The sequence below is a fragment of the Mirounga angustirostris genome, unplaced genomic scaffold, assembly GCF_029215605.1.
Source record: "Mirounga angustirostris isolate CCGP_5_RB_7025 unplaced genomic scaffold, mMirAng1.0.hap1 SCAF_14, whole genome shotgun sequence".
In the NCBI taxonomy this organism is placed as follows: domain Eukaryota; kingdom Metazoa; phylum Chordata; class Mammalia; order Carnivora; family Phocidae; genus Mirounga; species Mirounga angustirostris.
Genome location: NW_026991722.1, coordinates 83,540,166 through 83,555,924, shown reverse-complemented (window position 1 = coordinate 83,555,924; position 15,759 = coordinate 83,540,166). Strand labels below are relative to the sequence as shown.

The window sequence follows — 15,759 nt, the reverse complement described above, 5'->3', positions numbered from 1 at the left end:
CGGTATCGCGCTGGAGGCGGCTTGGCCCTCGCGGCGCTCCGTCGTCGGTCCGTTGCCCCGGCAACGAGCGGGGAAACGGCCGGGGTTGGTGGCGCGCGGGCCGGCGGGACTGGCCGGCGTTGGTTGAGGCATGCCGGAGCGCGGCGGGGGCACTTTTCGGAAACTCCGGGGCGCGGAGAAACGTGAGTCGGAGGGTGGGCTCGGCCGGAGCCGGCGTGCGGGCGGGGACCCGCGGAGCCCGGCCGCAGTGGCCCCGCGCTGGCGGGAATCGCGGCGGGCGTCCGGGGACCCGCCGTCCCTGCGCGCTCTGGGTGCGGCGCCTTCCTCTGCAACCCCTTTGGTCATATGCGGACGTTGGGGCTGCAAGAAGGATGCCCCCGATTCGGGACCGGAGTCTCGTTTCTTGATTCCTGGTGCAAAGCTTTTCCACGGGCGGCTTCCAGGGCAAGGAAAAAATTATGTCCACCTTGCCACGGTTTCAAGACAGGTTGTAAACTGGCAGCCGAAGGCTGAACTGGGTCCATAGACGTAGATTATTTGCCCCCAGCTCTGAGCACTGAGCTTGAGGCTTGGCCTGGACGCACACCTACCCGTTTATTCCACAGACGTTCCATAAGCACGGTTCTAGCCAGGCACTGTGTAGACCCTGCCCATCGTGGCAGCTCCGGGGTCAGGGAAGGAGGTGCCTGGAGTGAGAGTGCTCTCTGCTTTCAAGTCTCCATCGTGTCCCCATTTTACTCCGTGACCCGGGCACATCGATTCCTCTCTGGGTCTCAGTTTTTCCATCTGTAAGTTGAGGGATGTGTCCTGCATGCTAATCCAGAACACTTCTAGCTGTGACAGCCGGGCTGGGCCTCTCCCTGGGCGCTGCCAGAGCCAGGGCGTGTTGGTCCCCACAGGCAACCTTTTGCTGTCTCCAGAGCCCAGGCCCTGGTCTGACCCCACATGAATTAGGATCCCAGCCCTTTCATTTCCTCTGCTTCCCGGCTCTGGTTTTGGGCAAGTCGCTTCACCGTTTTGAACTTGAGTTTGCTCACCTGCCAAATAATGGGGGGATTATAACAATAAAAAAGATCATATATGTCAAGAGCTTGGCACATATATATGTTCCTGAAATTATTACCCCTGTTACTTTGTGGAGAGTGTAGAAGTCCCCAGGTGTTTGGGCCAGCACTGCTGGGACTGGTCCCCTGTCGTCATCTGCAGCACCCTTGATGGTGTCTCGCTCACAGCTGGGTGCAGCCCAGGCTTATTTAAAGTGATGATTTGCAAATCATTTGACAGAGGCTGATGCCTGGGGGCCTGCACTGAGACTTTTTTGATGTCATTGGTCTGGAGCAGGGTGATTCCAGGGGGCAGCCAAGGGGTGAGGACCACTCATTAGGGGGCTGCAGCAGGCTCATTTTCCTACCATTGCCAGTTTCCTCAGATGGCACTCCCTACGCTGCCCTCCTACTGGTGCAGCCGGAGGCTCCTGGATCAGCAGATGGCCCGACAGCGACACCGAGAGCAGGAGGCCCGGCTTCGGCAGCAGTGGGACCAGAACAGCCGCTACTTCAGGACGTCTGATATCTGTAGTTCCAAACAGGCGGAATGGAGCTCCAAGACCTCCTACCAGCAGAGGTAACTTCAGTGACCTTAGGGGGACGGAGGCAGGAAGCCACTTGCTGGTCATGGCGTGTGGCTTTAAGAACCCGGGGGGTGGGGGTGGGGGAGTGTGGCTTAACAGCATGTTTTCTTGAGGAATTTGCTGGATGGCGTAAATTCCCTGCATGGTCATGGTTTTCCAACTGAAAATTGAAGAGGAAGATCATCAGTGAAATGATACATTTGCACTGAAAAAGAGAAAACAGTAAGAAATATATGCAGAATCTGGGAGTCTCCAGGTGACCCTTTATCCCCAGAGAGAACCACAATTAACAGGCTGATGCAGATCCTCCTGTACTTTTCCCCTGCTGTGTGTGTATAAATACGCACACACATATACATCCATTGTTGCAGAAATATATGTAAAAAACATGGAAGGTAAAAGCCTAGGCTTTGGAGTTAGACAGACCTAGATGGAAATCCTGACTGTGTCACTTGCTGTATAAATGAGCCTCAGTTTCCTCCTCAGTGAAGTGGGGCTACAGCAGAACCTACTTTGTAGGATTTATGAATCGGCGTATCGTACGTCGTACATGGTAATTGCCCAAGTGTTACCTAGTACTGTTGTTACGTGCATATGTGAGGCCACTGTACATTTTCTTATTGCGAAACCAAGATTCTGTTACGCATAGTGTTCTGTGACTTGCTGTCTTCACTTTGGCTGGAAGACACTTTCCTGTGTCGCCGTGTCACGTCCACCTCAGCCTCTTTGGCCGCAGAGCAGAGCAGAGCGTGCTGCGTGTGGCTGTCGTGTGACTGATGGAGGGAGGGCTCCTTCCCACCCAGCATGCATGCCTATCAGCGGGAGAAGATGAAGGAGGAGACGAGGAAGCAGCTGGAAGGCAGACGGGACAGACTCAGGCAGCTGCTGCTGGAGGAGCAGGACCTCCTGGCCAGAGAGCTGGAGGCGTCGCGGCTAAGCGTGGACTTGCAGGAGGGAAGGATCCGGGAGCGGTGCGGCAATCTGAAGTCGGCCCGAGAAGAGCAAAGGAAACTGGTAACTTCTTCTAGCCCCATAGGAGCCAACAGAGCCGGAGTGTCCCCAGCCCGTCAGTGAGGCGCTTGTGGGGCCACCCCCGGGCACTGGTCTGATGAGCCAGCAGTTAACGGCAGAGCCAGCAGGGGGACGGGCGTGTGCTATGTTGTTCTTCGTGCGTGTTGGGCACGAGCCACCTCTATTCTCTTTGGCCCCTTAAATCACCACCTCTGAGTCCTTTGTCTTTCTTCCAGTCCCGTGGTCCCGCAAAGGCTTGGCACTGGTATACTTTATCTTCCGAGTACTTGTGGGGAATGGTGAGCCCCAGTCTACGTATTGAAACCTGCTGTATCTTTTGCAACAGGTCTGTCCCATCTGGGATCCATCTGTAGCATCACATCTTGGCACCCTTCCATCACCATTGTGGCAGTCATTTGTCAGGGCTGTCTGGTTCCATTCTGGTGTCTCCCAGAGCCGGGGGTGCAAGGCGGGCAGGAGGTCTGAAGGGCAGGTGCAGGGACAGCGAGCCGGTGGAGGGGCTCTCAGCCTGAGCTGACTTCCCCTGGGGGTTATCCAAAATGTGAATGGATTTGAAAAGTGACATCAGGCTTTGTGTTTTCTTGACAGATTGCTGAACAACTTTTATATGAACACTGGAAAAAGAACAACCCCAAACTTCGAGAGGTGAAAACCTTTGATTTGCCTAAGTAGATGAAATCATGGTTCCCTTCTTGTTTGTAAACTTGCATCTCTTGCTGGGGTGAAACAGGAGAGGACACCCCAGCCCCCTGGAAAATGCACCAGGCAGATCTGGTTCGTTTGGTGTTTAGCCAACACTTACCGAACATTTGCTGCATGGTCTAGCACCTGGGCGTGTAGAGATTAGAGGGGGTCCCCGCTCTTCAGGAGCTCGCAGCCCAGTGCAGGAGACTGGGCAGCCCATTACAGTGCAGGCTGTAGTGGGCTGGGCAGGCCCGGAAAGATGTGCACTGGGGCAGTGCCCCCAACTCAGTTGGGGGTCAGAGAGGCATCTCAGAGGAGTTGCTGGAGTGGAGGAGTTTGGGCTTTTGCCTGATGGTGTGGAGGTGAGGAAAGGACCCTCCAGACTGAGGCAACTGAGTGAGGATCAGGCCCAAGCAAGTCCAGGGAGCAACAGTGGCTGAGAGGTTGTGCCGTCAGAGAAGGAAGGGGGACTGCAAGAGTTGAGGCTGGTGAGGCAGGCGGGCCCAGACCCCGGCCAGCCTTGTGTGGCCTTCTCCTGGAAGCATGGGGAGCACCTGGATGATTTTAAGCAGGGGTACAGTGGGAGCCAGCTGCATTTCAGGGAGCAATAACTTTGGCAGCAGTGTGGAGGTTGCAGGACGGGGCGAGGCCAGGGCAGTGATGGTGGAGGCCAGAATGGGGTAGCAGCAGAAAGGAGGACAAGGGGCGAGACCTTGGGGGCAAGGGAGGGTGGGGCTGGTTTGAATGGCATCATTCCACCGAGACTGGGCCAGAAGAAGACCCGTGATGATGTCAGTAATTTATTTCAGTTTAAGCTTTGTGTCTTTGTTTGGTGGGATGAGTTTATTCATAATTATAGTTAGAAATGGCTAGTCACTAAGTAAGGGAGCAATTCTGTGCTTTTGAGTCTTGTGCAGTTAGCATTAAGACTTTCCCTGGTCCTTTGAGGTTTAGGTAGGTGCTCCAAAGTCTTTTACTCAGAAATGTTTATTTAGAACACTCAAATTAGTTACAAATATTTACATTTGTAAGTCAAGAAAGAAATTAAAACTTTTTATAGACAATTTCCCAAACAAAAGCTTTTGGACAGTGCTATAATTCATTTTCTGATCCAAAAGATTCTCTAAACCCAAATCTCTCTTTTTTTTTTTTTTTAAGTAGACTCCTCGCCCATCGTGGAGTTCATTGTGGGGCTTGAACTCAGGACAGGACCTGAACTGAGATTGAGAGTCAGATGCTTAACCAACTGAGCTGCCCAGGCAACCCCCGAAATCTCTTCTTAATCACCCCAAATGTGTTGCATCTGTTGCTACGGGAGTACATGTTTATACACCTCCGCTTTGCAGAGGGAGTTTGGAGGAGCCAGGCGAAAGGCTGAGCCTGTTCCTCAGCTAGCTCTGGTGGCCCTGGGGCCTGGCATGCTCTGGAGCAGCCAGGGGTGGCCTTTCAGATCCGATTTCCATTTCAGTGTCCGCTGACCGGCTCCTGCTCAATCCCAAGGGTCCCGGCAGAAAAATTTGTGCTCCTTTGTTACAACTCGTACGATTTGTTTAAAACTGCCTGGTCCTTTAAGTCAGTAAACACTGACTGGCATTCAGACTGTACATGTTGGGGTCTCCTTGTGCTCCCCTGTAAGGTACCTGGGCCTCCCTGAGTCCTCGTGTAGGGAACTTAGGGTCGCTGCGTTTCGCAGCGCACGTCTGTCACATGAACCAGTGAGGAAGTTCGTCTTCTCTGCCTTCTCACCCTCAGATTGAATCAGCCCTTCACAAGGAGCATGTGATAAACTCTTGGAAAATGCAGAAAGAAGAAAAAAAACAGGTGTGGTATATGACTTGGGAAATAGCCCTCCGCGCTGTGGTGGGCGTGCTGTGCCTCCACGGCTTGGAAGTTTCCTTGTTTTTGATGTTAATGACTCCGATCCAGGAATAGACTTGATCTCAGCTTATGTAACGTGCTAACACTGAACGGTGGCTGCTCTTACACGTACGATGGTCCGTTGTGCTCGTTCCCGGGGCAGAATCACACCAGCTGACCAGGGTTGGCCCCGGGCAGGTGCAGTGCTCATCTGAAAGGTCACTGTTGTTGCTGGCAGTCTCTTTTGACATAGTTTGCAACCTTGGCTTACAGCAGCACCTCTGGGGACAAAAGTCCACACCTCTGTGAACCCATAGCTGTGCCTCTGGGTTAATTTTGGAGAGTATTGTGCTGACTTTGGGAAGGGGAAGGAACCCTGCCATTCTTGAGCCCCTGCTCTGTGCCAGGCCCTGTGCTGGGTACTTTCACAGCATCGTCTCTGAGGGCAGCATCACTCCCATGATTCCCACCGTGAGAACAGAGCCCAGGAAGACGCACCATTGCCCAGGGTCACCAGGCTGATAAGTGGCATGACCCACTCTGGCGTAGACATGTCCGAATGAGGGATAGCGGCGGGGAACTGGGTCTTTGCTGGCCGTGTTACAGATACTGACCTCCTGGCTTCCTTTGGGTCCATGTAGCAAGAAGCCACCAGAGAGGAAGAGAACAAACGGTATGAAAATGAGCATGAACGGGCCCGAAGGGAAGCGCTGGAGCGGATGAAAGCAGAAGAGGAAAGGAGGCAGCTGGAGGGCAAGCTCCAGGCTGAGGCACTGCTGCAGCAGATGGAGGAGCTGAAGCTGAAGGAGAAGGAGGTGAGGGCACGGTCCTGGCCGCACAGCCTCCTCGGTTGCAGCTGCCTGTCGTTAGAAAATGGGCATGTGGAAAGCGGTGCTGAATAGGTTCTGTGGGGGGGCGGGGGGATGATTCTAAGACATGCAACAATGCTGGGCTCTCCCTTCTCACATGTATTCCTAGCTGTGGTTTTTCCATCCTCCTAGGTTGTATGCCCAGATTCTAGAATGTTCATGATACGGAGAGAATACCTGTTCTCTTAGGTGTGTTTCCAGAGTGGCTGTGTGAGAACCTTCTTAGAACTTGGATTTTCCAGGGCACCAGATAGACTTGACTTAGTCAGATGTCCTAGCACACAGCTATGGCTCTCCCCAGCTAGCAGGTTTGGGATCTCAAGGCATAAACTGTGAGGGTCTTTGGTTCAGGAGGCTGTTTTGAGGATACTGTGCAGTTTCCCTGAGCTAGATTCCTGGGCTGGATCTTCCCATTCAGACAAGGGGAAGCCTGTCCTTCCTCAGGCCCAAATGATTCAGGAAACAGGTCCTTAATGCCCACCATCTGCTTGATGCTTGATGCCAAGCACTGTGCTAGGCCCTCACGGCGGGAACTGTGTTGGGTGGGGGAGACAGGTTAAGTCACAGTAAGGTGTGGATGAATGCAGGGTCCCGTGGGAGCATGGAGCATGGGTCTCGTCCTTGTCCACAGGCCCGGGAAAGGCTCTTGCAGGAAAGGAGTGAGCCAGGCCCAGGGCTCAGAACCCAGAGGTGGGAGGGCGTTCTGATCACCCCCGGCCAGGCCAGCCCTGCTGCAAATGCAGATGAAGAATGAAGGGAGCTCTGATTCTGATGACCTTAATTGGATTTAACTGTCGTCACCACAGGCCACCAAACTGAAGAAGGAGCAGGAGAATCTGCTAAAGCAGCGGTGGGAGCTGGAGAGGCTGGAGGAAGAGAGGAAGCAGATGGCAGCCTTCCGGCAGAAGGCAGAGCTGGGGTGTGTGCAAGAAGGGCCCCCAGCAGCTGCCCTGGCCAGGCGGGCGAGCCTCTCACTTGCCCAGACTTGCATGGGTACCCCAAACCAGAAAGGAGACAGTCTGTAGTAAGCAGCTGTCTGACCTCCAGTAATTGTTCATAAGACACTGAAGGCAGCCCCTATTTTGCTCATTTCTAGACGCTTTTTGAAACATCAGTATAACGTGCAACTCAATAGGCGTACCCAGCAGATCCAAGAGGAACTGGTGAGTCTGAGTCAGCCTGGCATTTCTTTCACCCTCTTCGGAAAAAAATGCTTTCCGTTGCTCAGTAGCTGAGTGCGTTCTCATAATAAGACACCAGGGGAGATTCCGCCTTGATCAGCCCTGCAATCCCTGCCCCTCCCCAGAGGTCTCCTCCTAGATATATTTACATGATGCCCAGAGAGAGAAGCGGTGGGGTTCTTTACAAGTTGAAGTGGCATTCCTCAGTATATTTACCTACCGGTAAATATAGATGCTGGGAGGGAGCCTGTTCTTTCATACTAGCTGCTCAGTCTTCCTGTTAGGTATGTCGGTGGGCTCGCTAGTGACGCAGGGACGGGGAAAGTGAATGGGCCAGCCCATTCGCCTCCATCCCTGCTTGCTGCAGTCAGGGCGGGCCGGGGGGCGCCTCTGCTGGGGCTCGAGCGCATTTTTCCCATCCCAGGACCTCCAGAGCTCCCCCGTTCTTTTTTTTTTTTTTTTTAAAGATTTTATTCATTTATTTGACAGAGAGAGACAGAGCGAGAGAGGGAACACAAGCAGGGGGAGTGGGAGAGGGAGAAGCAGGCTTCCTGCTGAGCAGGGAGCCTGATGTGGGGCTCAATCCCAGGACCCGGGGATCATGACCTGAGCCGAAGGCAGACGCTTAACGACTGAGCCACCCAGGCACCCCTAGAGCTCCCCCGTTCTTTACAGCGCCCCACTGTAGCAATGTGCACCACAGCCGGTTCCCCACCGGTGCGTATTGGGGTCGTTTCTGGTTTTTCCCTCTTACAGCACAGCTGCAGTGAGCATTTTGTGCACATGTCTTTGTGCCTTTGGGTCTCCAGTCTGTGTTCTCAGAAGTAAGATTGCTACCCAGCTGTGTTCTCAAAAGCTGTGCTACCAGGCCTGTCCAAGGGCAGGGACATGCGTGTGGTGGCAGAGGGTTCTCCCTTGGAAAGGGAAAGCTCCTGGGCCTCTCCTGCATTGTTTTAAACCATCCCTAAGTGGTTAAACCCTGACCCTTCCCGTCTCTATCTTGGGAACCATCGGAAGCCTCACGAATGTCTGCTCTCAGTGCCGAGTGCAGAAAGGCGGGGCCGTGGGAGTGGGAGGCAGGGGCCGCAGAAGGGCTCCCCCCGCTCCCCCTGTGCTTCCTCGGCCACCCTCCAGGAGGCGGACAAGCGCATCCTGCAGGCGCTCCTCGAGAGGGAGGACGAGAACCAGCGCATGCAATTGGCCAAGAGGGCGCAGGCTGTGGCCGACGCGGCGTGGATGAAGCAGGTCATCGAGGAGCAGCTGCAGCTGGAGAGGGAGCGGGAGGCAGAGCTGCAGCTGCTGTTGAGGTGAGAGGCGGCCCCTGCGTGCGCCCGACACTCCTGGCCTCTCCTCTGGTCCCTCACGTCCCCACAGGGCACCACAAGGGTCTCCCTTGTGACCGAAACATCTGCCCTTGCTCAGCTATCCGTCGTGACGAGCACATGTGTGCTAACGGACCTGGCTTTCGGGGGTGTTGCCCTGAAGTTCTCTCAGGTGGAAATCATCAGGGTTTAGAGTAAGGGTCTGTTCCTTTAAGATCTTAGAAACTTGATAGGAAGCTGTTATAAACTGTGGAGATGCTGAATGCTTCGTAGGTCTGTTAGAGATGGTTCTGGATCCTAAAAACCTAGGAGATTGAAATAATCTAACAGGTAACATTTATTGAGCACTGACTGTGGGCCAGACACTGTGCAAAGCGCTTTCCTATCCTCATGTTATTGGCTCCTGACATCGTTGGGACGTGAGGAGCAAGGGGATGGGGCTCAGGCACCGCCGGGCTCCTGTCCCTCTCCAGGGTCCTGACGGCTAGAGTCCCCTTGGTGTCCAAATGGCGTGGGTGCAGGTCATCCCAGTTGTGTTTCATAAGGAGGCGGGAGCATAACCAAGGCAGCCCAAAGTACTTACGGGAGGAATACTCTCGGTGAGCTGGTCCGGAATTGTCACCTGTGAAGAGTTGGGTGCAGAAGTTGGTGTGAAGGTTGGCCTCACAGAAGATGTGTGGACCTGTGTGCCAGAGCCCTGTTGGTTCTTTAGTTGTCTTCTGCCGTGGGTGGTGGTAAGGAGCCTGCTCTCACCCGCTCTGTGTTCCCAGGGAGGAGGCCAAGGAGATGTGGGAAAAGAGAGAGGCAGAGTGGGCCCAGGAGAGGAGCGCCCGAGACAGACTGATGCGTGAGGTAATGCCGGCTGCGAGCACATACTGACCCTGCCACATATTCTGGAACACAAGCCTCTCTGGTCATCATAAAGAGACTTTTAACGTCATTATGAGAGTAGTATCAACTTATTCGAAAAATATTCATAAGTACAGGAAGTAAACGCCAAGTCACCCAGACCCCCCAGCATCTACAGTCATCATTACTTGATTTCCCTCAACTCTTCGTGTTTCTGTGCATAGTGTGTGTTTCTGAGCATTCGCTATTATACTGTGCTGTTTGATTTCAAGCATTCTAACATACTATTCACATCTTCCTTGTAGATATTTTGACGACAGCATATTATATCATGTGGGTGTGTTGTAGTTTGTGTTCTACTCCCCTCTTGTGGGTATTGTTTTTTTCCTAATTTTGAGGCATTACAAGAAACATTAAAGTAAAAATCTTGGGGCATAAGGCTTTCCATTTTCCGTATTTAGGATTTTTTCCCTTGAGGTGTAATAACCAGAAGTGGATTCTTGGAGAAGCGTAACTGTTTTCTTTGTCAGGATTTAAGTAATACACATAAGGCATACCCCATTTAGAAGGAAATCTTTTAGGGGCTCCTGGCTGGCTCAGTTGGTGGAGCATGTGCCTCTTGATCTCGGGGTCGTGAGTTTGAGCCCCACATTGTGGGTAGACATTCTTAATAAAAAAAATTTTTTAAAAAAGGAAATCTTTAGAAAAAAGCCTTCGTTATTCGTGTATGGAAAGTTAAAGTGGTTTAAAATGGAAATTCTATTTTGTGCATGTCCTTTTCGAATCCATGGGAAGTCGGGTTCCCACTGGTGCTGTCTCACTTTTATGAGTACCGATACTCTGCAGCATGTTTTGATTTTCCCTATTAAGAATGTTCCTCCTCATTGTGGCCACTTATGTGTCTCCTCCGGGGAGCATAATTGTTGGGTGTGGCAGGTGGCTTCCCACCCTTCCTGGTTCTTGAGGCCTGACCATGCTCTGGATGTAATCCTCTGCTGTGGCCAGGTCTCAAACCCAGGTTTCTGCCACTCTAAGCCGTAAATTTAAATCCAAAAGGCTGAGGGGAGGACCCAGACTCTATCTCTGGTCATCTGCATGGCTTGTGGTTTCTTTTTCTGGAACTGATGGGGAGTGAGACTCACAACCTTGTTGCTTCGTTTTCTGCCCTGGGGAGGGAGCTCCATCCCCTCCTCTGACCTTGTCGTTGCCCAGCGGTCTCTCCCTACCGCACAGTGTGTGCATTTTGTATGTGGTGGGGACGGGTGGGAAGCGGGGCTGACACTGTGTGGGCCAGTCCTGTGATCTGGACTTGCCCTCACCTGGCATATTCAGGCCTGAGGCTGAGGACAAGGCTGGGTCTCAGGGCAGCTGTGGCCTGTCCACGGCTTACAGGACAGGTACTTGTTAGCGTCACACTGAAATCTGCCCTTTGCCTTCCCGCTGTGGGTAGGTTCTGACAGGGAGACAACAACAAATACAAGAAAAGCTTGAACAAAACCGACGGGCACAAGAGGAGTCCCTGAGACACAGGGAGCAACTTATTCAGAATCTTGAGGAAGCCAGAGAGTCAGCTCGTCGTGAGAAAGAGGAGAGTGAAGAACTGAAATCAGCCAGGAAACAGGAGCTGGAGGCCCAGGTGGGCTCAGCCGGGGGGTTGGGGGGGATAGGGGTGGGAGGCAGCCTCAGCCAGGGGGATGCGAGCTGCAGGTAGCATTGGCCCCCGCCCCACTGTGGCACCAGATGCCAAGACCCTTGACTTATTTTCGCAGCCTGGCACTAGGACCTTGTCCGAGAAGCCCACGTTATTGAGCTCAGTGCACCCCTTTTCCTTTCCAGCTGAAACCCTGATCCTCCTGATTAGTCCCAGCTTTACTCCAGGTCCTCCGTCTGTGTGGGAGCAAGGCTGTCAGGCCTGGCCAGCCTCTCTCTTTGCTTGCTGGGACACAGTTGATTGAGTTCAGGACCTGACAGGGAGCAGAGAATAATCTTCCAAGCACGTGGGCACACCGGACCTTTTTACCAGCTGCATGTTACACACACAGCCTTTCCAAGTTCATAAATGCCCTTCCTTCTGGCACTTGCCGTCATTGTGGCTTAGCTGGGCTTCTCCAGCTGGCAGAGGCCCACGGACTTTCCCCCATGATTCGAGGCAGGGTCTGCCCTGGGAGCATTGTCCTGGGTGACTGTGCTCTTGGTGGCCAGGTTGCAGAGCACCAGCTGCAGGCATGGGAAGAGGACCAGCAGCAGGAGGAGGAAGAAGAGGCGGCGAGGCAGGCAGAGCGGCTCACCGACACCCTGCTACAGCAGGAGGCGAAGACGATGGCCAAGCGGGGCTACCAGCCCAAGGTAGGGAGTCTGCAGGGGACGGGCCCCGCTGCCGAGCCACCACCCAACCTGGCCCCTGCCGTCCCAGGCCTGTTTGTAGCCCTGTGCTTGGCTCCGGTTCTTCCTCGCTCCTCCTCGGTTTCACCCTTTCTTGGCCAGTAGGGAACCGTGACACATGGCTGGTCCAGTCCTTCTTTGGGCTTGAGGTGATCTTGCTATGGTCCTGAATGCTGAGCTGTGGGCCGTGTGGCCCCCGCTGGGGCCGGGAGCCATCTAAGAGCTCCGGCGCCGTGGGTGGAAGGTGAAGGAGCCGTGGTGCTAGGTCTCCGCTGTGCAGACAGCAGACCCCAGCTGAACAAGGGCCCGGTGTCCCTTCTTCTCAGCACCTCTACCTGCCCCCTCCCCACTCTGCGATCCTCTCTTCTCCTTCCGTCTTTCCCTGTCCCTCGAAGTACATGAGTCAGCCCTGCGCAGGACAGCACAGGGCGCACAGACAAGCCGAGGCCAGCACGCCGCTCCCCGGGAGCTGGTAGCAGAGGACCGGGAACCGAGGGACGGCCAGCAGGCCCGTCGCCTCTGTTGCGGTTCCAGGGCCGCTCTGGCTCCCCGTCCCCCACCCCCGCCCCCGCCCGGCGCTCTAAAGCGCTGTAAGACCAGGAGGCTGGCTCCTTTGTGGGCCGAGAACTCTGGGAAGCCGACGAGGCAGGTAGAGCGGGTGCTGCACCAGCTGCAGACCCATTTTGTCCTGGCTGGCTGGGGCTCTCGGGGCGCAGGGAACAGCATATTCTCAACTCACTTGACCAGGGATCAGTGAGTGCCTTGGGACCAGGCTTTCACAGAGCGCACGTGAAAACATTATTTAAAAAGGTAATAGGGGCGCCTGGGTGGCTCAGTCGGTTAAGTGTCTGCCTTTGGCTCAGGCCATGATCCCAGGGTGTTGGGATCGAGCCCTGTTCGGGTTCCCTGGTTGGTGGGGAGTCTGCTTCTCCCTCTCCCTCTTTCCCCCTGCTCCTGTTCTCTCTCTCGCTCTCTCTCTGTATCTCAAATAAATGAATAAAATCTTTAAAAAAAAAGGTAATAAAGTGTCTCAGTTATGGCTTAGGGTCAAAGCTTTGTCACTTATAAATGAAAAAGCCATTGATTTATACGGCGCTTTCAGCTCTTAAGTTGGGATTAATTCCCAGTGCTCCAGCGATTGGCTGATCTGATCAGGCTTGTGTTTTCTTTCTTTCCTCAGCCCTACGGACATCCCAGAATTGCTTGGAACTGACTTTGTTGGGAATGTAAGCACAGAGAGCAGGGACGCTGAGGCCTGTGATACGCAGGTGCCAGACAGTTGTACCGTGTTCTGTTTGAGTGTTCGGGTCACTGCGGAACAGTTCAGTGAGCCTGTTTGGGTCCACAGTTACCCAGAGCAAGGGCCTCACCGGACTAAGGGGTTGTGGAGAGGCAGCACCCAGCAGGAGGCCCTTTCCTGCCTTTCGTATCCAAGGATGGGGCTCTTAGAGTCACACACTGACAGTACTGTCACGCAGTCCCTAGACTTAGAAAGTCAGACTCTGCAACCGTGCTAGGAGCTGTGCGGTGTGTCCCGCGACAGGATATATGGTTTCCTGTTGCCTCAAGCTAATTGTCCACCGCCAGTGAAGACTCCCACTGGAGAGATGAGGGAAGTTTCTCAGTTCTTAAACTTGCTATTTAAATTTCATTATTTGGTTGCGAGCAAACTCGTAAGTCTTGGTGCAGTTTATTTCAGGGTTTATTAATTTAGTGATCCCAGAAGGATCACATCTTGTTTTCTGGAAGAAAAAAAGCTATGAACTCTGAGACAGTCTGATGTGCTCCACAGATGCTTTCTGGAAAGGTAGCAAGAAGTGGGTGTTTCCTCCTTCAGGAAACATTTGGTAGAACTTCCGTAGAGTGCCCTGTGTGGGCTGATCCCAACATGTATGTGACTGAGCCCCAGAAGGGAGCCTCAAAAGGCCACCTGGGTGGCTAACCTTCGGGCATAACACTTTGGACCTCTTGTGTCTTGGGAAGGTCTTGGCAATATGCAGCCTTGTGGGATGTGTGTGTGCAGAGGAAGGGGCACTGAGCCTGAAGGAAGTAGATCACACTCAACCAGACTGACCAGAACTGCCTCTTCCCACTGTTCTATCAACATGACACAGTTCTAGAGTAATCTCGGCATGGAGTACAAGTTCCCTGCAGCAATAATCATATTTTTATGACTTGTATTTTTTTTTTTTTTTCAGATTCTTCCTCTGAGGTTTCAGTTTTCATTATATTGTATTTAAGATTGCCTGTCTCAGTAAATTACAGCTAATTATAGGGCTATGTGCCAGGTTATTAAAAACCTGAGTTTATTAAAAAAAATCCTGAGTGTAAGGGCTGCATTGCCTTCCCCATGCATTGTGCTATAAAAACAAATGGAGCAGCAAACTGCATCCTTAATATGTTTTTCTTTTTCTTGTCTTGAATTTCTTTGGCTATGATCCCCTGAGCACCACTTTCATTATGCTTGCTTTTATTTGCTTCCCGTTTGAGACATTCATTTATTGTGAAATAAAGTTCTGGTGTGACGGCATGGCTTCTTGGCTTTGTTTTTGTTGCTTTTAGTAACTGTTGCAGAGTGGGCCCTATAGAATGAAAGATCTTTACTGACTCAATCACATCTCTTACAGCTTTGCGTATTTCCTACGACTGCTCACAAGAAAAATGAGTATTTTTCCTGTGGAAGGGGTGTTGTCTCCCCTCTAATTTCCACTGGATCCTCTTTTAAGTAAACCACAGGGAATTATTAGGAATCATATGCTGTCTGAGCTCCAGTATAGATTTGATGTGGACCGAATGCCTGGTAAATAGGCACGTAAATATTTACTGAATATTTCTTATTTCTTTCAATTTCTTATTTTTGAAGCCTTTTTTGTGACGCTGGTTCTCTGCCTAATTCATTTAAATGTTTCCTCTCTAAACTTGGCCAAAATAATAGTTTCTAAGTTTAGAGCTTCCATTGCCTTCCTGCTTCTAGTATAGCCCAGAGTCGTCTTCTCTCATGTATAGTTTGTGCCATGATTATGTACGTATATTGTCTTTGTTGTTTTTAAGCTTAGCACCTTTTCCCATTCCCTGTAAAATTGGTGATTTTTAGATTATTCTTCACAGATTCTTCTATGAAGTTCAGTTTCTTTAGAACAGATGGTGCTGAAGCTAATATATAGTAATATATAAGTAATTCTTATTTTCTGTATTTTCACTCTTTGTGCTCGTTCAGCATATACTTTGAGTTACTTTTTGTGAAGGGTGTCAGTCTGTGTCTTTATTCATTTTTGGGGGCACGTTGCTGTCCAGTTGTTCCAGCACCATTTGTTTAAAAGATTACTTGCTTCGGGGCACCTGGGTGGCTCAGTCGTTAAGCATCTGCTTTCGGCTCAGGTCATGATTCCGGGGTCCTAGGATCGAGCCCCGCATCGGGCTCCCTGCTCAGCAGAGAGCCTGCTTCTCCCTCTCCCACTCCCCCTGCTTGTGTTCCCTCTCTCACTGTGTCTCTCTCTGTCAAATAAATAAATAAAATCTTAAAAAAAAAAAAATTACTTGCTTCATCATATTGCCTTGGTTCCTTTGTCAAAGATCAGTTGACTATATTTATGTCAGTGTATTTCTGGGCTCCTTAATCTGTTCCATTGATCTGTTTATTCTTTGGCCAGTATCACAAACTTCTATAGTCCATGCCACCGTCTTGATTACTGTTGCTTTATTGTAAGTCTTGAAGTTGGGTATTATCATTTCTTTGTTTCCATCAATATCGTATTGGCTCTTCTGGGTCTTTTACCTCTCCACATAAACTTTAGAATCAGTTTGTTGATATCCATAAAATAACTTGCTAGATTTTTTTAAATTTTTTTTATTTTTAAGTAATCTCTCCTCCCAATGTGGGACTCGAACTTGCAACCCCAAGATCAAAAGTTGCGTGCTCCACTGACTGAGCCAGCCAGTCTCCCCCCAAGTGA

At 51.8% G+C, this 15,759-nt stretch overlaps 1 protein-coding gene across 3 annotated transcripts; it reads left to right on the top strand.

The window, feature by feature from the left end:
* Positions 1-51: 51 nt before the first annotated feature.
* On the top strand, positions 52-14,336 carry TCHP (trichoplein keratin filament binding). Of its 3 annotated transcripts, none has more exons than XM_045870452.3 (13): positions 52-182; positions 1,421-1,623; positions 2,434-2,644; positions 3,251-3,307; positions 5,099-5,167; positions 5,845-6,018; positions 6,879-6,991; positions 7,169-7,235; positions 8,388-8,560; positions 9,346-9,427; positions 10,875-11,060; positions 11,627-11,770; positions 12,987-14,336. In XM_045870452.3, exons 2-13 carry the CDS (start codon positions 1,430-1,432, stop codon positions 13,017-13,019), a joined length of 1,503 nt encoding a protein of 500 aa, XP_045726408.1. In that variant the 5' UTR covers positions 52-182; positions 1,421-1,429; the 3' UTR covers positions 13,020-14,336. The 3 variants fall into 3 exon arrangements, with proteins under 3 accessions (XP_045726408.1, XP_064434597.1, XP_064434598.1); XM_064578527.1 differs by having other exon boundaries at positions 8,271-8,560; XM_064578528.1 differs by lacking the exons at positions 11,627-11,770; positions 12,987-14,336 and adding an exon at positions 11,261-11,578 and having other exon boundaries at positions 8,271-8,560.
* The last annotated feature ends 1,423 nt before the right edge of the window (positions 14,337-15,759 follow it).